General features: G+C 36.7%; 2 protein-coding genes across 15 annotated transcripts in view; one reads left to right on the top strand and one right to left on the bottom strand.

The window, feature by feature from the left end:
- The window catches only part of ORC4 (origin recognition complex subunit 4), a 90,734-nt gene extending 85,352 nt beyond the window's left edge, over positions 1–5,382 (top strand). For all 13 annotated transcript variants that reach the window (XM_011229856.3, XM_034654537.1, XM_034654539.1 and 10 more), the window contains 4 exons: positions 1,324–1,432; positions 2,321–2,416; positions 2,499–2,566; positions 4,810–5,382. In XM_011229856.3, the coding sequence (XP_011228158.1) occupies positions 1,324–1,432; positions 2,321–2,416; positions 2,499–2,566; positions 4,810–4,998 (462 nt within the window). In that variant the 3' untranslated portion in view covers positions 4,999–5,382. The remainder of the gene's footprint in view (positions 1–1,323; positions 1,433–2,320; positions 2,417–2,498; positions 2,567–4,809) is intronic.
- Positions 5,383–7,666: 2,284 nt separating this feature from the next.
- ACVR2A (activin A receptor type 2A) overlaps positions 7,667–21,190 on the bottom strand; it is an 84,391-nt gene continuing 70,867 nt past the window's right edge. For both annotated transcript variants that reach the window (XM_034654530.1, XM_011229860.3), the window contains 5 exons: positions 20,289–20,434; positions 18,264–18,378; positions 15,632–15,770; positions 12,342–12,472; positions 7,667–11,432 (listed from right to left, as the gene is read on the bottom strand). In XM_034654530.1, coding sequence (XP_034510421.1) covers positions 11,238–11,432; positions 12,342–12,472; positions 15,632–15,770; positions 18,264–18,378; positions 20,289–20,434 — 726 coding nt within the window. In that variant the 3' untranslated portion in view covers positions 7,667–11,237. The remainder of the gene's footprint in view (positions 11,433–12,341; positions 12,473–15,631; positions 15,771–18,263; positions 18,379–20,288; positions 20,435–21,190) is intronic.

The raw sequence follows: 21,190 nt of genomic DNA, 5'->3' as shown, positions 1-21,190 counted from the left end.
TGCTCAGGACACACTTGTTAAGGCTGGTTCCTGGCCCAAATGGTGGCAATGCCTCACCACAACTATTGCAGGCACACCAGTGTGTGGAGCTGGCCCCAGCCCCGGTGGCTGAGAGACTCCGTTACAGCTGCTGAGGGCCGGTGGGTGAGGCAGCCCCTCTGTGGCTCATTGTGAGATCCCACCATGACTCTTGTGTGCTTGCTAGTAGGTGGGGTTGGCTCCCCTTCCCTTGGGTAGGACTTATTTGGAAGGGGTACGGACCAGGTGGGTGGATTCATATAGTGCAGTTCCACAGGGAATGCCCCTGGCATAGACAGTGGTGCTAATATGGTAGATAGATAGTGTCACAACTGGGTCTTGGAAGCATCTAACTAGCTTGGCTGAAGGAAAACAGGAAAAATAGTGCTCTCAGCACTTCTGTTCCCAAAGGAAGCTCCTACAGATCCTCGTCCCGCCAGCACTGTGTATACCTTAAATTAGTCAGTAGACCTTCATGTATGGCCCAGACGTTTTTCAAACTGCCGCCTCTGAGCAATTGAAAATGTGTGTAGGCCCTGTAAGAATGGAGTCTCCATTTCCTATAGTCCCTCTGGCTCTCCCAGAATTAAGCCCCACTGATTTTCAAAGCCAGACATGATGGGGGCTCATCTTCCTGGTGCAGATACCCAAGGCAGAGGGTGTCCAATGTGGGGTTTGAACCCTTCACTTGTCAAGAAGGACCTCCACATCTCCTGCTATGGGTTGCTGCACTGGCTATTTGGTTCCTACCCCAGCCACATCTCTGCCTCTTCTTATCCTTGTCAATGTGGCTTTTTAAAATATCTTCAGCTGCGTGCACGCACACACCCACACACGCACAAACACACACACACACAAAATCCTCAGCTGCTAGTTTTCAGGGCATTCTCAGAGTTGCTTTATATGTCATTGCAGTCTTGTGTCCATGGGAGGAAGTGAGCTCAGGTACTTCCCATGAAATCAAAATAACCTTTGAATAGCATTCTTACCTATTTTGGATCTCTTCTTGCTCAACTCCTTTATTAAGTGTTTTTCTTTTGAGGAATTGTAAGTAAGATATGCAAGTGGAAAGAGGTAGAGAGAGCAGCAAGAACTTTTTTTTTTATGCTTTACATCTATAGAGTTAACACAGCATATGTATTGAAATACTATATTTTAATAGCGCCAAGTATGAGAATACCTTTCCCAAGCATTAGTATTAATTCTCCCATAAGAATAGACTCCAAATTAAGAAGTTTTGTTTGGTAATATCTCCAGAATGCCTAAGTAAACATGTAAATGTTTTTCTGATCCACATTTCCCTAGATGCTCGCTTTAAATCGCATAACAACATCACACCCGTTTGTGACTGCAGCAGATCTGATGGAGGCAAACCAGTTGTGTAGCATGGACTCTAAAGCAAATATTGTACATGGTGAGAAGCATGCTTAATTTTTTTTAAGTTTAAGTTAATATAATGGAATTCTTTCAAAATTATACTTAACATTGGGTATAACACAGAATACTTTTATACCCATGCAGCCTTTAACTAAGCCGTGCAAAAGGTATTGTCACTCCCATTTCAAGTGAAGGAATCTTGATGCTCTCCCTCCCTTACTGCATTGGAAATCCAGCTGAGACTTGTATTGCAGGCGTTCACATTGCATCAAGTGCTACTAAAGAACCTTGGCATTGAAGGTTCACTATCCCTTTTAAGAATCTAATGAATTTTTCTTCTCTCCAGGGAAAAAAAAAAAATTAGATATAATGTCCAAGTGTTTAGGGTTTCTCTGAATAATCAAGGACCCCCTGTGATTTAAAATACCTAATTGCAGGGGCAGCTGGGTGGCTCAGTGTCTTAAGCATCTGCCTGGCTTAGGTCATGATCTCAGGGTCCTGGGATCGAGCCCTGGGTCGGGCTCCTTGCTCTGTGGGGAACCTGCTTCTCTCTCACACTTTCAAATAAATAAAATTTTAAAAAATAAATAAAGTACATAATTGCAGTGTCAGTTTATGTTTATTATGGGCCATGTGATAAGTGCTTGATAATATTCTCTCTCATCCTTGTAACATCTCTGTAAGCTTAAGAAGATTCTTAGTTTGCTTATATGAAAGCTCAGGCCAGGAAGGTTGAGCAGTTCGCTTAGGATTGTAGAAGTAATAGTAACTGAAACACATTTGAACCTGGGGGAGGTCTTGATCTCCTGTCACCCCTTAAAACCATGGTCTTTCACTTTATCATTCTCTTTGGAGAACAGTTATTTCAATCTTATGGATCAGTAAGTTAACATACAACTCATAATTTGTTTTCCTTTTACTATAGGTCTGTCAGTCTTGGAAATCTGCCTTATAATAGCAATGAAACATTTAAATGACATATATGAAGAGGAGCCCTTTAATTTTCAAATGGTCTATAATGGTGAGATGAGACTTTCGTTTCTTTCTAACTGTACCTCACTGCTTATTTGAGGATGTTAATGCTGTTATTGCTTTCTGTCCAGAGTTTCAGAAGTTTGTTCAAAGGAAGGCCCATTCTGTTTATAATTTTGAGAAACCTGTTGTCATGAAGGTAAGATTTAAGTTCACTGTTATTTTTCTGCATACAGGTATATTTTTACATCCAGTTTGTATAATAGTTGAACTCTTATTAATTTTGAAACATTAGGTATTTATCATAGAGATTTTTTGCATAATAGACAAAAATCTCGAAATGTTTGAAGAATTCTAAAGCAGCCAGTTTTTTCCTCACTTTGTGGAAGTTTACTGCCCTCTACTGTCTGTTTCTAGCACTGCATCGTGCAAAGAATTTACATTACAGTTCATCAGTAAAATTCATTCCCTTTACAGCCCAAGGGCTGGCTTTATAATCTTAGCAGTAAAAAGACAAAATGCAGATATTAGCCATTAAGAAACCAAAGGATAAAATATGGGCGGGTGAGGGCATGCAAAGTTTTATTAGGAGTTGGTTAAGTCATGAGTTTTAAAACTTGAGGAACTTCATTAGAGTCGGCCGTTGTCCACTAGAAATATGCGTGAGCCACATAGTGTAATTTTGGATTTTCTAGTAGCAACAAAAAAGTTAAAAAAGGTGAAATTAACTTTAATGATAAATTTTATTTAACCCTAATATACCAAAAACATTTTAATCTATAATCGATACAGAAAATTATTATTGAACTACTTTATTTTCTTTCGTATTAAGTTTTTGAAATTTCATGTGTGTTTACACTTAAAACACATATTAATTCACTAAATATTCATTGGAAATACTTGCTCTTTAGATTTCATAAATTTGTAGCTAAAGTAGATTTACATTCTGAATTGTTCCAAACTAACATAAAATTTTCTAATTGACTCGAGTATCAAATTTTAAGTTAAAATTAATAAGTAAAATTAAAAATCAAGTTCCACAGAGAGCAGTAGTCCTCTGTGGTTACCTTACTGGACCATGCAGCTCTAGAGGACTTTGTGGAGCAAAACATCCCCCTCCCTTCCTCCCTTTCCTCTCTCTCTCTCTTCCTTTCTTTTTAGCAGTGCACCCATAAGTCCTTTATCATTCTTTATAGGCCTTAGTGGTCAGAATTTGATTTCTTGTACCAAATAAAAAATGTGAGTACACCCCATTACCATTTCTTCAGAACAACAGGGAAAGTATTTATCCTACTAGAGGTTCGTTTTTTCCCCTTCCTAATGTCTATGTCTGTCTAATAGTCATAGTTTGTGGAGGTTGTATGAGTACAAAGGGTTACGTGAACATTTCAGTTCTTGTGAGTGATTTGTATTTTGTACCTGCTCGTTTCTGCATTTTAAATAAAGTATTTTGCTGCCTGGAAAAATTTTAAATGTCAGTTTTATTCAGCCCCAATAATACCTGCAGCCTCTGGTATTTTCTTCTTCAGAAATGGTGTCTGAGTTATTTCTCTTTTCATCAGAAGACTTTTTATGATACATAAAGAATATAGTCCAGTGATATTTTTTACAATGTGGTTGTAAGAATAGTACACTCCAGAATCTATTTCACTTTGTCAATATTTAATGGTTACTATGTCATGATTTAATGGTTTCCTTTTTTTCATACGCTAATAAAATACCTAAACAACAATCAGGGTTAGAAAAGACATAATACATGAATATTAGAGTTGAGAGGAAACAGATAGTAATCAACCCTTTTAAGGGGGGAAGATGGAAGAAAGGGACTTTTTGACAGGTCGTGGCATGCTCTTCAGACTTCTTAGGGAAAAAGGATCCTGTCTTCTTTCCTTCATGCCCATACCACTCTGCTGAATCGTTTATTTATAAGGTCAGCTGAACAGGCTTGGTGTATTCCTAGGGGTCTTTCCTGCCTCTGGCTTTTTTTGTAGCGGTATTAACCTTCTACGTAGCAAAGTCTTACGAAACTAGGAGGAGAATGTAAATGCAAATTTGAATAACCTAGGTAATTAGTTAAAAGTACTGGTCTTATCAGATGTTAAGTTTTTGTAGAGAGAACTAGAAGCCCTTCCCTTAAGTACTAGCAAGTGATATGATACAGAATGAGGTTTGGAAGAAAAACCATATTGTGCAGACTGAATTAGAGTTTGTCCTGTTCACATTCAACAGTGCAGGGACAGACAACTGTATGTTGACACTGCTTCACCTGATAGATGAAGTTTTTATGAGGTTGATGAGAGTTGTTTTCAGTCCCTACTGATTTGTTAAGTTTTGTTTCCTGGCACTCTGTTCTATAGTTAACCACAACCCTAGTTGTTCTCTGAATTAACGTTATTATTTTACTTCCCCTATTCAACCTAAACTATTTCTTTCATCTTCCAGGCATTTGAACACTTACAACAATTAGAATTAATAAGACCCATGGAAAGGACTTCGGTAAATACACAGAGAGAGTACCAGCTGATGAAACTACTTTTGGATAATACTCAAATTATGAATGCTTTGCAGAAATACCCCAACTGTCCTACAGATGTTAGGCAGTGGGCAACATCCTCACTAAGCTGGTTATGAATATAACCAGTGGCTTCAGTTACAAAGTTTCAGGCATCATTCTATAAGGAACTCAAAGCTATTGTCCTTTAACAAGATATGTTATTACATTTTCTTAATATTTATAAATCTGTATTTTTGTATTTATGGGAGACTGTTACACATGTGGTGTCTTGGCTGTGTCTTACCTTTGAATCGTGAGCAGTTACATGATTTATAATTCCAGTGATTTAGATTATGTTGTAAGTAGCAGTTCAAAGAAATAAATGTGACTGTTTTAGGGAATGAACCATATGCTTATTTAACACTTGTCAAGTATTTATGCGGTATATTTGAAGAGTTTATTTCAACCCAGCAGCCAAGTGTTTTTACAAATCCTAAAGCAGTAAAGAAACAATGGGAAGAGTTGAGGTGTACTGAGTAATCTGTTGGTCCACTGGGAGGTGCTACATTTTTTTTTCTCCATCCATGGAAATTTTGGATTCTATCCCAGACCCAGGTCTTCTAGTTTAGGAGACTGACCAGTTTGGCCAGAAGATAGTTCACATGGAAGAAAAAGGAGAAAAGTTTGAACATGAATTTCTTCCAGCCCTCTCAAAAGGTGGTACTTACTCATATCATCTATGGAAGAATCCCTTGTAGAATTTTTTTAAAAAGCACATTTTTCCCAGTTTCATTAAAGATTTCGTGAAATGTTAAAAAAACAAAACAAAAAAACCCCCACAAACTCTTGGGCCTATCGGATCAGAATTTGTCTTTTTAACAGGGACTTTAGGAAATGCCTGGAAAAACATTCCCTCAATTAATGGAAGTGTTTGGCACTATTGACTAAACTTATTTGTATGAAAAAGTAAATCCTTAAAGGGAATGTAGAAATGCTCACCTTATAAATTCAGGAGTCCAGGAACTATTTCAGGTATCTGTTTAAAATGAAATTTAATAAGCATTTGCTAAGTGTTAATGACTTTATTCAGGAATATTTGATTGCATATTGTTTTCAAAAGACAGTCCCTATCCTTGTGTAGTTCATAATCCGTTTAACTATCAAACGCCCTGTTATATTCAGGGAGTGTTATTTACAGTTGAGAAAGCTAACATAGTAGTGGCAGTGTTCAGAATCACGCAGGTAGAGAATGATTGACGACAGACCCTGGAATTCAACTCGGGTTTGATTGACACCAAAGCCCCACTATCAAGAGCTAGAATTCATTAACAAGTTCTTGCCACGCATTTTTTAAAGTATGCTCTAAGAAATGATTTATCTAATATTTCTGTGCGTAAAAAAGTAGCTCTTCGGTTCAACCTATTTTTTTGCAGACGTAGCTGTTCTTCCCTGCCTTCTGAGTCTTCAGATCACTGTCATTTACTTTTTCAGCAGTGTCTCAGTAAAGGTAAGGCTTGCATACTGGTTCTATGCAATAGTCTACAGATTTTTAGGGGATATTTTTACCAAAATACTTAGCATGGTAGCATCACTATTACTGGAAGCAAGGATTTTACACTTGAGCTAAAGTTTTCCCTTTAAGAAATTTTTCTGAACTATTTTAGGGTATTATCTGCTTTAAAGGCACTCACTGTGAAAAGCATCTAAAGAACTTGATTTCAAGATTGCAAATCATTAGCTTAAGATGCCACTAAAAGGCTGAAAGCTCACATCTGCCTTCCTGGTTACAGAAAACCTGTGGAAGATCCATCAGCACTCAGTGTACAGCTTATAAAACTATAAGTAGCAGGGTGGGTTTTCATTTTCAGTGAAATAATTCTTAAATTAGAAAAAAGGTTAGCAAAACAGGTGAAGAGTGTTAGAGGCTTCAGTGCAGTTTTGACTCATGTTAAGCCCTCCAAGTACCCTATCCAAAACAGGATGCTCTTTGAACAACCCCACACCTCCAGTTCATGTGCAGTGCATGTGAATGGCTCTGAGGAATTAAAACTTGCTGGTCCAAACGGTATCCTAATGCTATGTATGTTGAGGATATACTATGTATTAACTTCCCAAAGAATCAGTTTTGCAGAACATGCTGTGGAAAACAATTTCAGTTTTTTGGTAGAGATTCAATGCATATTCCACCATTGTTTGCATTTTCACTTGGTTTAGAAGGTAGTGCGGGTTCTTTCAAACCACTGTTACCTAAGCGTTCTTTCTCTCACCTTTACCTTAAAAAATATTGAGAATCCCACTGGTGTGAACTGTGACATAGTGCTCCCACCGTGGGGTTTTCCATCCCCTTTTGAAAGCCACAGTATAAACAAAAGCCTTGGCAACATTAAAAGTAAATGAAAGCTAGCTCCCTTGACAATTACTCTTACTGATTACCCTAAGTGAAAAATACCAGAATTCTTCTCTTGAATCAGTAGGTCAGTTAACATCCTTAGGAAGTGTGGTTTGTATCTTTGATGACTATTTCCTAAGCCACATTTTTCTGTTTCCATATGAAAAGGCAAGGTAACTAATGGCTGCTAGCCTCTGGTCTCCTAAAACTGGCAGGACTAACATACATACTTAGCGAATACAGTCTGCTTAGACAGTAAAGGGGGGAAACGCCACCCTTGACAAATTTCCCTTCTTTCACCACTATCCCCATTCTTGCATATCTCAAGGTGTGAGCCTTGCCATAAATGAAAAACCTACAGTTCCCTTCTTTAAGAACAATGTATAGCTAAAGAAAAACGGCATAAGCAAATAATATACCATATTCATTTTTTTTATTTAACTCGGGGATGGACTGGGGATAGCATACATTTTATTGTACAGTATTTAACAATCACTTATCCAAGGTGGGGTTTATGGGTTTTTTTTTTTTTTTAGCTTTTTGTTAAATACTTGCAGAAAAAAATAGCAAGTACAATTTGACAGTAGTACAACAACCTGTGCCCAAAACACTGACAAGAAATACAGAGTAAAGCTAAAATAATTGCTTACCAATATTTTGAGAGGTAACAAATAGGATATGGATTGAGACTGCATAAAAAATGTACTGCTGGTTGAATATCTGAGGTAAATGATGTTCAATCAAGATGCTACTTGTATCATTTTGCCCATAAATTGGTAAATAATTTTATGCACATCATACCAAATGTTTCTAAAAAGTAATTTTTTAAAAAGGTAAAAAAGAGAAACTGGAAAATATTTGTGAAGAAGCATTTTCTTTTTTAATAGTAAGTTTAATTCCACTTAAACTAATCATCTGGCCAGGGTATTTTTTCCTCTATCCGCCTGCATTTTACTTAAATGTAGCTGTTACTTAGGATTGAGGAAAGGAGGAAGAAGAGGTTCTTTTTAAATTTCATGATAGATGATTCTGTTTTTCAATTCAAAACTTGTTGGGGTTTCTTCCTGATCTTATTTTCAAAACATCACCATGAAAGATAATGCAAGTTCATGGGACCAACAATTTTGAGGCACAGTCTCTGTTCTGGAATTCACAAGGTACCTGTAATAAACATTCAAACAAGAGTCACACTTCACATGCTAAAAACTTCCTAGCATCTAAAATACATACAAGAGCTGTGCAGGGCAAAGACTTCGAATAAAGCCAAACACTGGTTGATCCGTCAGTCCTATGGCGGTTGATCATAAAGCATTCCTTACACGGAGATTTGGGCAAGGTGAAGAGTGGAAGTTAGAGCAGCAGTTCTGATGGGTGTCAGAAAGGCAAAATACAAGACGAATCAGAAGGAGCACCATACACATGAGGAAAAAATAATTGGGGTCTCAGTTCACCCCAAAACAAAGAAGTCATCGTTTTTCTCATTCTTTGATCTTTTTTTCAGTATCCCTAGCTCAAACTTTTTTTAAGCTTGCCCACTCTGTGCTGACTGTAAACCAAACATTAAAATGCCCTGCAAATGAAAGTTTTAACAAGACTAGGTATCAGGACAGGTAGTCACTGGAACATTCTTATTTTACTGCTTATAAAAAGTGTTTTTCTATTAATATAGTTTTCAAAAGGATACAAGTCTTAAAGTTGGTTAGCTAGAGTTAAGTACAATACCCAGGATTTCTAAAAATTTTTTCTTACATGAAGAGAATACTATCTTTTGAATAACTGATCTTATAAAATTTATCACTAGTGCTCACATAAGCCGAACATTCATCATAATATTCCTTGTTTTTGTTTTGATTTGCTTTTTTTCTTACTTTTAAAAATAGGATTAAATGTTTAGAACAGGTAGAACTTAGTCTTCAGGAGATTGACAATTTCCATCAGTGAACATTGTCACTTTCCCATCTTGATCAGTTTCAAAGTGGAAGTTAAACCAAATCAATTGAGATGTCAAGTACTTTTTGAAATAAAGAGGTGAACTCAACATTGAAAAGGGAATTCTTAGGAGTACAGTGAAAACTTGGGTACATATGTGACCCAAGAGCACAAAGTTCTTCTGCATGGTGTGTGGCACACAACGCTATTACTCTTCTTTCCCTCCCTGCTTTAGAGTCTGTTGACCTATGCATCATTTATAAATAATATAATTTATTACTCCCAGAGATTAAGTGCACATTATATGTAAAATGTAGTGTACTGTGTGGTTAAGTAGCCATTTGAAGTTAATACATTCACAGTGAGCTCCTGGTAGTGACATGTAAAAAATTCTTTTATAAAATCAATGTATGAATTTTCAAATGATCTGACGAAAGTACATAGCATAATACTGGCTATTTGTTTGTCAGTAATCTGGAAATTCGAGAAATTACTGTCTTACTTTGGCCTATATAAATTTGAGGAACAATCCAATTATATTCTAATGCAGTATTGTTTTGAAAAGCACTTTGGCACCTGCCTACCATCAATTCCATTTTCTTATCAAGGATAAGGCATGAACTATCCTAAAAATCATAGCTGTTGAAAGCGATTTGCGGGAGGAGGCTAGGCTATATTACCTATATCAACATCGGTTACCTCTAAATGTCATTGCATATTTTAAGTTTATAAGTTTAACTTGTTATCCCTGATTTTTTAAAGCAGTAACATCTGAAATCTGTGCTTAAAATTTAAAACCTCTATCCTAGGATAATTCTTTACATATCACAGACATCAAATATTACTCTGACAAGATGGCACCAAGCAGAAATATAGTGATAAAGTTACAAGTCTCAAAGCAGAGAGTGAGGAATTCTGGGTAATGACACTTCCTGAGGTGATCCTTAAACAGTGATTAAGAATGTCCCACACACTGTTTGGTGAAAAGAAATACACTACAATTTTACATATATAAATAGGAAAACAAAAATCTATTTTAAAAGAATAAAAATGAAGAGCTTTCCAGTGTCACAGCTCACTTTAAAAAATTTAAATCATGCTTTAAATTTTCAAATATACCCCAAACACGGCACACCTAAAAAAAAAAAAAAAAATACTTAGGTAAGTATGCAATAATTTGGGAACTGGATAGAAGATGAAGCTTTAAAACATGGGAAGAAGGGGGAAATGACATCATTTTTTCATTTCAAAAAACAGCACTTTTTTTCCTTAAATTACAAGCTAGCACAAGAAAAGCTGAAACACTGCTTTATGAATGGCCACTTAGTGTTGGCACTAAACATAGCTTACCTTTTTTTCTTAAATAACACAGTGAATTTGAAATACCTTGTTACAAAACATGGATCAATTTATTATTCAAATTTTGTTAGTGTTTTCAATTTTATAATTTAGCAACCGTGGAACTGAGGTATACCTTGTTGAGGGAGGTTAAAGTAATGCTTGGAAGCCTCTTTACTGTACCCCACTTTGATGACTTTATGTACACAGAACAGCAGCACACTAAACATTCACAAGCTGTGTCATATTGGCATTACAATAGTCATTTATAGAAACACAACAGCAAATGCAATAAAAACAAGTTACCCTTTTTAAAATCTGAAATGAAAAGTTTTTGATTTAAAAAAAAATAGCAGTAGTTCATTTAAGGAATTAGTGTCTTCTGACAGACATTAAGAAATCTGATGTCAGTTTTCAAACACTTGATTAGCCAGGTCCAAAAGATCCTTGATTTGGAGAGGGCTACGTTCTTCATGTACACTTTTTCAAAAGTTTCTTTATAGAGCCTGCAACTTTTCTAAGCCTCGTGTCCTTTGCGTCTCTGCTGCAGGCAATGCCGTAAGTCTCCCAGAGCCACATTTTTAAATGAGGGTCTTCTTTCTGACAGGTCCAGGAGACCTCCTACTCATTTCTCACAGAAAATAAACTGTAAGCAATTTCGTTAGCTTAGCAGCTCCAGTTCAGAGTCCTGTTCCGCACTGTGTACGCATGGTGCAACCATCATAGACTAGATTCTTTGGGAGGAAAGTCAACATTTGTCACCATCGTGACCACTGTTACAATGTCCTCTGTGGTAATGATATTTGTTAGTCTTTGCATCTGAGTGATTCTTTCACCTACACATCCAGCTGATAACCTGGCTTCTGCATCGTGATCCCAACATTCTTCTATCGTTTCACAGAGCATTGCCATTCCCTAAAAAGGAAAAACATGTTCAAACACTATAGCAGATTTTGTTTTCTATTTATTCGGAAACAATAAAATGTCCATAAAGAAATTGCTGTTTTTGTGAGTCAGAGTTCCAAGATTAGCCAAGTTTGATGTTGTGTGTCACCATTCACTTATGAATATTGTATGCAGGAAATGGAAGAAAAGCAACTAAGAAAAATCAAACTTCTTACAGTGCACAAGACTATCACAGGAGGTAGGCAGGTTTTTTTAATTCCCCATTGCTTATAAACCAGGTCAGTTCGATGCTAACCCCTGATCTGGACTCAAAACCAAGGCTTGGTTTTTTTTTTTTTTTTTTTTTTTTTTTTGCCAGTTTTATTGTTTTCTTAGTTAATATAGCATTTCTGTCTTGCAGTTAAATAGAAAAAAAAGGTTAGAAAAGTATCCTTGAGATTCTCCACCTGGTTTTAGTCATGTTTCCAGTTATATTTGGACCAAAATAACCAGGGCAATAGTGTTCCATTCTTCACCTACCTAAGTCTCTAGGTTTTAGAGCATTCTTAAGAATCTGAACAATGTCCGATCCGAAATCAAAAACATGGAGAGCAGAAAACTTCTTTACTTTTAAAAACAGCATCTTACGGGAAGCTGGTGATCATCAAGATTACCCACTTATCCACATGCTCAAGAGTCAGGTACTCCTTTCCCTGGGAGGCTTTCCAAACAAAAGACAAGCACAGAACCATAGCAGGGCGAGCCCCTTTAGTTTTATGACTTCACCATCTTCCCTCATGGCCCTAAAATTCTAGACAGAACATCCAGTACAAAGATAACCTCCCCAGAAAATCGTCCCAGAAGAGAAGTGTGCAGAGCTACTAGAATCATTCCTCTGAAAAGCATTTTATTGGAATTTCAAATGAAAAGCTAACTTACAGCATGTTTCTGCCAATAATCTCTTAAAACAGGCCTCTTTTTTTTATGCACAACAACTTCCTGCATGTCTTCAAGAGATGGATGCTGGCCAATTTCCTCCTCAAATGGCAACATGTATTCATCTACAGGTCCTGAAATGGAAAAAAAAATAATTCAAATCTTCTTGACTTCCAAACTGGAACAACCTTTCTGAAACATACTCTGTATCACCTTTTTCCAACTGTTAAATGCTATAATGACAGGAGAGAAACAGACTCTCAACTACTTCCACCACAGTATGACCCAAATGCTAATTTAGGAGAAATCAAAAACTCTACCATTTGACATATAGGCCTGCTAAGTTTGTGTAAGGAGCTTTCTCATCTACCGTATGGGGAATGCCTATCTCCACATATAGACAAGACCACAGGGAACCAACAATATTTGCAAATCGGGGCCATAATATCCCTTTAAGTACTTCTTACAAGTCAAATCAGACTAGAAATAGTGGTGCGTCCATCTGACAATTTGTGGGTCAGTCTCTCAAAACCATCTTTATTCTGTGAAATCCTTATCCTCTACACGTTCTGCGTGAGGAATTATGTACCTCAGAGTCACACCTCTGCCCTCCCAGAAGCTGCCAAAAATGATTCTTAAAAAAAATCACAAGCACACTCCATATAGGGTTCCCTGCAAGCCTTCAGGAATGTGCCTTCACAGACAAAATTTATTCAACAAAATAAATAGTTCCTTTTTTCTTAGGCATACTCAAATAGGAAAATGCAGTTACGAGTTAATACTAATATTTAATAAGCACTTACCCTGACTAGGAACTTCACATGTTATTTCCTTCCCTTTTACACCTCCAGAGTGAAGGTGACATGACCTCTATTTTACAGATAGAAGCTCAGAAAAATTCCATAATTTGCTCAAGGGCCCACAGCTGTTAAGCGGTAGAGTTGGAATCTGAATCCATCTCTGCCGCTAAAGCCTGTGTTTTCAATCACTGTACTGTCTGCCCTTGACAGAAAGCATTCACTAAAGAGCAGTTTCATATAAAGGGTCTGTACATAGACCTAAACCTCGTAGAGATACTCCTACTCCTGGATTAGGATAGAAGTTACAAACAATGAATCATGAAGGAGAACATCCAACTCCGCCCTCTCTAAATGGAAGAACCCTTGATGCCTGGAGAGTCCATCTCTGCTTAAGCACTTCCAGTGACTCAGAGTACTGACATTCTAAAGTGTCTGTTTAATTCTTGCTACTCAAAATGTGCTCTGATCCACAGCTCAGCAGCACTGGCACTGACTGGTAGGTAGCCTACAAGAAATGTTAAGTATCAGGCCCCAACCCAGAGTCAGAACATGAACTTTATCAGGAGTTAAGTACACATTGAAGCCTGAGAGTCACTGAACTTAACCATCAACAGTTAGCTATCAACAAATTTTAAACTACTCACTTTAGCAATGTTCACACTGTCCCCTCCTGCCCCAATTCCTGACTTAAGGGTCAGAAATCCCCGACTCTGCAATAATTTCATAGTACATGCAAAGCATTTTAGAAATAACAGCATCTGTCCTTTTCATTTTTCATAAAAACTTCCCTGATAACCACTCTACCCCAAAACAAAGCATTTGTCACTCCTCTAAACTCCCATAACCCTCTTTTACATTCTTCAGGTATTACACTCATCAAAAATAATTTATTATCTATATACTGAGCACAGAGCTAGACAGTTCACACTTACCTTACTCTAGAGCCAATTGTCCAGGATATATTTTATCCCCTTAATTAAACTATACATTGCTTAAGGGCAGGGCCTTATATATCCCCTACAATACCATATCTTATGGTTGGCTTTGGAGAGTTCATATTATTAAAGTTCTTACAAAATATATTTTCCTGTAACATCTGCCATCCAACCTATTTCTGCTTCCATAAATGCACATAATAAATGTACTTCCCCTTCCACTTTGAGCCAAACTACACTGAACAGCATACTCTTCCTATAGACTTCTAAGCTAGAATTACATCTAAGCTGCTTCAGACTTTCTTAGGTCTGCATCCACCCCCATGCCAAACCCCCAATCTTAAAAGAATGAATGACTGTCCATTCCTGAACACTCTCTACTAAGTTCTCTTTAAAAGCACAGTACCCCAAATCAAATTTCATACACCAGATGTAGTCTGTCCTACACTGAGACACCATTACAGGACTCAGAAAACGCAGTATTATAAATATACCTTCAGTTGGTTTAAATATTCTACACAATTTCTTCTATGGTCTTTTCACAATCTGCAGGAAGTTTTTAGGTAATTATAAATTTTTAAAAAAAGGATCAAGCTAATTTACATTTGTCAAGATGTTTGCTTTATATTTTCACGTCCAAATGAAAGTGCTGTAACACAAGCGAAGAGAATGGAGACCTTCTGAGAGGCACTAAAGACAGTACCTAGCACACTATAATTTTGTCACGCCAGGAAAACAATATGCAAGCTTATAATCAATCGATCAGTGCAAATATTTAGAGGACTTGAACAAGGACTTACACAACAAAAACAATAAGAATCCTTTAGAACCAAGGTGGGCGGGAGAATATAACCAGTGTTCATAGTAACATCTACATCAGCTCAGACTTTCAAGGCTCTAAGGAGGCAGAATTTAACCTGTGGTATAACCAAAGGCACTGTCAATTTTGGGTCGTGGAGGGATGCACTGGAAATTCAATCTGGTTAGGTATATGTTGACATTATGGGAGTAATGAATAGACTCAGCCTTCCCTGGGAGGGAAAATCCCCCAACTCCTCATTTATCTCCTCTTGCCAAGAGTTGACTTTACAAGCTGGGAGCAGGCAGGACCTGCAGGACCTACCAAAGTAGCAGCCCTGTCCTACTGCATCGGGATCAGAGTCTCGAATCGAGGTTTCGCCATTTACCCCCTTGAAGCTAAAAGTGGCAATCTGCTTAATTTCTACTCAAAATTTGAGCCTCAGATTGCTCATGTATAAAACTTAAGATAATATATGTCCAAAGGACTTTTAGGAAATCAGGTGAAGGTATGAGAAGTCCCTAGTGCAAAGTACCTGGCAATACTACATGGTTATAAGATCAGTGCATGCCCACACCTTCCCTCTCCAGCCTGCCCCTGTCCCCTGCCTCCTGAATTCTCTTTAAGCACTACCTCTTGGAGGCTACTTAAAAATTTTTTTGTACATTGAAATATTACCTTTTGAGTATAATCATCCCTTTTCATATATATGTAGTAGGCAAGAGGCATATCTTTTAAAAAATATATGTTTTCCCTTACCATCTGCGGCAGTACAGCGAGAAGCCAGTTCCCATAGGACTAGTCCCATGGCGTACATATCTATCCTCAAAAATGCATCCCTTTGGAAGTTTATAGCACCCTCTAATACCTCTGGAGCCATATACCTCCGGGTACCAACCTGAAAAAGATGGTGAAAGCAAACAGTACTCATTCGTTAACTTTATGAACATTTTATGATTTTGTAAAAAGAATCAAAACCAAATGTGGTCTGCTATCATATCAGGTGAAGTAACTAAATTATGACCACCAGACTACAGAGTCAAGGAACACTGTATTCAAGTAATAACAGCCAAGACACTGGAAATGGGAAGTTTCCATCAGTAGAGACTTTAAACAGAGTACTATGCAGCTCTTAAAAAACCATGAGGTAAATCTGTACTGATACGGAAGAATTTCCAAAAACACTGTACAGCAAGGAACAAAGCAGTACATATACTGAGATCCTTTCTGGGTACACTTAATAAATAATATCGGCAGACATTATGCTGGCGTTGGCTTCGAATTTTTTCCCCCTTCTGCAAGTAATCACAAAAACAATGGTGGTTTTGTTGCAGACAAGGACAAGAAAAACTATTTCTCAATTGAACCTTTGCATCCTGTTTGAAATGTGTCTTTAAAAAAAAAAAATACTCCTTTTGGGGGGTTTCTCTTGCTCTGTATCAACAAAAAGTAGTAATATAAAACTTACGAAGAATTAGCCAAGCAAAGAATGGATAAACTTTTAAAAGTTCTGTTTCTACAAAGTCTACATATTTATTTATTCATGAATTCTGTCTTGGCATTCTTTATTTATATCTGTCCCTAGCAATTTGGTATTTCTTAGTATCGTAACTATGGTTACTAAGCTACTACAGCTAGCTTTGGTTGGTGCTTGACTATATTCATATATGAATGCTTAAAAAATTCTTATAGGATAGCTGGGTGGATCATACTGTAATTGAGTTTTTGGAGATCTAGGGAGTGGCCAGAGAATGGTATTTCAAAAAGCTCAATCCTCAGGTGACTGATCTCTAGACTAGAAGTTGGACAATTCTCTGAGAACACTCATATAATAGAAATGTCTAAAAAAAAAAGGGAATAGATCACCAAGATGCCAAGGCTCAAGTTTTTAATTCATTTATAAGGAGAACACTTTTAGTAGCTCTGCTTCTTTTGCTCCTTTAACTAACTGTACTATAAGCAAGCATTTCTCAAAAGTTTACTTTTCTCCTAAAGATTTATGTATGACATCCACTTTACTTTTCTTATAAAGTGACAACAGCCTTCTTGTGTAAAATGTCCTCTCTTTTGTAAATTAATAAGATAAAAATCTTATTTTTCTCACACTGTTCTTTCTTTGCAATATATAAAATGTACAATAACATGAATTTTGAAATTTTCTGGTCCATGAAATCTAAAGCCTAGGAACCAGTGATGTAAGTAAATTATTTTTACCTCCTCATGTAAACCAATTGAGAGGGCAGTAAAAGATAGGAATAAGTCCCCAAATTTCTTCTTAAGGGGGGGAGGTTATGAGGTGCGAGAGGATTAAACTTTTCCCCTAATTTAGTTTTATGATATCACACAGTCACCTCAGATGTTTGTCCCTAGGCCTCCTGCACAATTTCCCACCTCCATCATATACTCCATAAGAATGCCTTCATTCCCAAACACGTTTGGTGTCAACTTTTCTAGAACTCTGACTGCTGACCACTGCTGTGAACGAAATTCTTTTATCATCAGTTGGTATTCCTAAAATTCATTATGCTGTGATTCTAATACTATTCTTGGAGGTCAATAGGATATGCTGGGAAAAACCAAAGCTTAGAATTAGATGACCAAATAATTTCCATGATTTGAAAGATAAAGAAGTAATGATGCCAACTTTGTAAGGAAATATCACTTTTCAGGCCAAACTGGTTTTCTTAATTAAAAAAGTGATCTTGTAGGCATGAAAGCACCTTTCCTCGCCTCGCAGTTTCTGAGAATAAAACGTACGGATAATGTTTTTCTTTTATTTGGCTTTCCTAAGGATTTCCATTGTTCGGGACTCTTTGTACAGACCTTGACTAGATAGAGTTAATCAGGCTCTTTGCAAGTGCTCTGAACTCTGGAGATAATTCAAAGAAAAGCTATAAAGTTGGTTAAAGAGTTAATGAAGCACTAAAGACCAAGAAGCAAGAAACTGTAATTGTTGTGTGGAAAAATCAGACAATAGATATTAAAATATAGTAGCATGAATAGTGACTGATTATTCTGCCATTCCTCTTAGGATGATGAAAGAATTAACAAATTAAAACTGCATTATTACTAAGAAGTCCCTAAGAATGAGGTCTATATAAATGTCTTGGAGTCTAACTTGATCAATTTTAAAAACAGAATCCCAAGACACATGTCTAGGTTGTTTTATGATTTGATCTAAACCACTTGAGTTCCTAACAGTCCTCCACCACCATGTGAAAATGTCTTCCTCAGCAAATTTAACATATTACTTTTAAGAGAGTCATTTTATATTAGATGCTGATTTAATAACCATCACAGTAATTTTAGATCAATTCAATCTAGATAAGCCATTCTAAGAAAATATGGGACAAGATTATTTTTTCTTACAGTTTATAGTTACCATCCTTACCTGTCCATGGGTATCACCTGCAGACTTGCCAGCTTCAAATTTTAACGCCAACCCAAAGTCAGCAATGCAAGCTGTCAGGTTGTTTTTCAACAGCACGTTTTTACTTTTGATGTCCCTTACAAATAGAAAGACAGACAAAGTATTCAAATTAAATAAGTTATCTTTTAAAAATTTTCATTGAAAGTGGGAAAGAAGGAGAAAACGCTACAGAAGTATGATAAACAGAAAAAAGGAGGGAAAAAAGCTTGAAGCACAAGAGCAGAGTGACAAACTCCTATTCATAACATGGACAACAAGAAGGAACTTTCTCCATAAAGCAGTTTTATAAAGAGCTGCTATTCCAAAAATACTGTCTAGCCTACATGTTATCTATTCATTCCTACCTACCAATCATAAAATTGCTGGTTTTTTAAGGTAAAATGAGTATTTCAGAGTTTATAGTTGGAAACTCCCATTGCAACTTGAAACTTAAGAAACCAAACTGAAAGAATATTCAAATAAAATGAATTGGGGCCTTTTGTCTAATGGTACAGGCCTACATATTAGAACGGTCCCTTATTTTAGGGGTTCTTAGATTCATCAGCTTTGTTGTAGAAAAACATCTCTAGGAAGGTGTATCAGAAAATTTTCACCATAAACAAACTATTCCAGCTAGATCCTGGTGTTCTGAAAAGAGTAACCATTTTAAAGCAATCAGATAACCTCTTTTATACACTAGCTTCAACTGGTTCATCCTAGAGATTACTGTACTCTAGCTACATACATCTATGCCATGAGCAGTGGTTAAATTTATGTGCACAGACACAGAGACCAAGAGTGGGACAGAGGAGACACAGGCAGACACCCACAAATGCTGCAAAAACCAATCAGTTTTAGCCTCAAAAGATTTTTAGGAACCCTACTCCTAATAACCTTTGGGGGTACCAAAGGATTAGTTCCCTTTAGGACTAGGTGAGGTGACCAAAAATCCAGGAAGAGACAGACTATGCAGGAAGGTGAGAAAAACGGGGAGCTGTTTCTGAGGTGGAAGTCATTAAAGGTTTGCAAAATCAGAATCTATATTAGATTTGGATTAAAAGCAATGCCTCCCACCAACCTAAAACACCAACTGGTGGCACTCAATTAATTATCTGTTAAATGAATCGTCTCATATCTACTTTTAAAGCAACCATCTTTTTTTAACTGAAGTATATAACGGACACACATGTTAGTTTCAAGCGTACAACATGGTGATTCAACAAGTCTATACGTTATGCTATGCTCACAAGTGCAGTTACTATCTGTTACCCCACAAAACCGTTAATAATATTCCCTAATGTTTTACCTTTTATCCGCATGACTTATTTACTCCGTAAATGGAAGCTCATATCCCACTCCCCTTCACCCATTTTGTCCATACTCCCACTACCACCCCCACCCTCTCCTCTGCCAGCCATCAGTTTGTTCTCTGTCTTTATGGGTCTGTTTCTAAAACTACTATCTATAAATTGAATACACAATGGCAAACTGATCCCATGTTTAAAAGAACTAACATTTTCCCTTTTGAGGGTATGACAACTATTGGGTTCAAGTACTATTGCTTCAAGGCCAATTCAAATGATGCCTCCCTCCACCTCAGCTCAGGTAATGATCACATGGTCATTACAAACACAAGAAAAAAAGATACTCAAGGTGTCTCCTTAATTACATCTTACAGTTATCACCGAAGTAAATCATGTTTTGAGGCAAAACAAATTTCTTTTTCCTTTGAGATAGACAAAATATACTTTCACTCTTAACCATGCTTTCAGAAATGAGAAAAATTAAAACAGAGGTCCGTAATTAAACTTTGCTAATGATATTAAATATATACATTACCCAAAATACCTCCTGGCCAATCTCAAAGCTAATTTGAAAAACAAATGAAAATCAACTGCCTCCTCTAGCATGATTAGGTAATTAGGGGGAAAATAAATTTTGCACAGATTAAAAGTTTAAATAATAAATACTGAATTATTTGGGAAAATAATATAAATTTAGCTCTACCTGTGAGAGATGGCGGGTTTGTGGCCATCTTTTAGGCCAGGTATATCTTCATGCAAATATGCCAATCCTCTAGCCATGGTTTCTGCAATATGACACAATTCATTCCAAGAGACCACATTAGCCTTAAGAAAGTCTGACAGTGAACCCTAAAGAAAAGGGGGGAAAAAAACAACTTATGCTGTGGACAAAAGCCATATGACATGGAGAACTTTCCTTTTTACTTTTAAGAGATTATGGAAGGAAACATATCTTTACTTTATTGAATAATAATATCCCCCAAAAAAGCAATCTTTCTGGAATGGTTCAAGTTTCACATTAGTAAACATTTGATTAGAATGGACTACCTCTAATCTTTAAAGGTTTGCTACAAGGCATAGTCAATTTCCTCCTATTTTGAAGGCAGAAGTTTAAAAAAAATTTTTGAAAATCTAAAATTCAGGAAAATATTTAAGAAGTTAAAATATACTGACTACAAAGATGTTAGTTATATCATAGGACTAGGAAAACACAAAATGAAGACATACAAGCAGCTATGTCAGAATCTTCCTCTAGAGATTACTGCTATCCTTCTGGTCAAGAATTTAGAGAAGTTTAAGAGCCACCTGTATCTGACAATGATGAAACTGATGCCAAGGAGAACACAATTTCCTATTTCAGTAACATGTCCTTTCATACTAACTCTGAAAGTAGAAAAAGTGAGGAAAAACAGCAACTGTGTTTTGGTGATAATTAGTCTACAGATTAGTAACAGGTCAAAGAGCAGATAAATCTCCTGACTTTAGTTTTGTCACTAGGCTACCCTAATTAAAGAGTTTTAAGAAAGAAAATTCAACCTAAAAAACTGTCCACATAATCAAGACGGATCATGAATGATAAATGAAAATGACTAAGCACCGGCAACA

Source organism: Ailuropoda melanoleuca, chromosome 2 (genome assembly GCF_002007445.2).
Source record: "Ailuropoda melanoleuca isolate Jingjing chromosome 2, ASM200744v2, whole genome shotgun sequence".
Classification (NCBI taxonomy): domain Eukaryota; kingdom Metazoa; phylum Chordata; class Mammalia; order Carnivora; family Ursidae; genus Ailuropoda; species Ailuropoda melanoleuca.
Note: the sequence above shows the minus strand (reverse complement) of the source record. Positions and strands in the feature narration are given on the sequence as shown.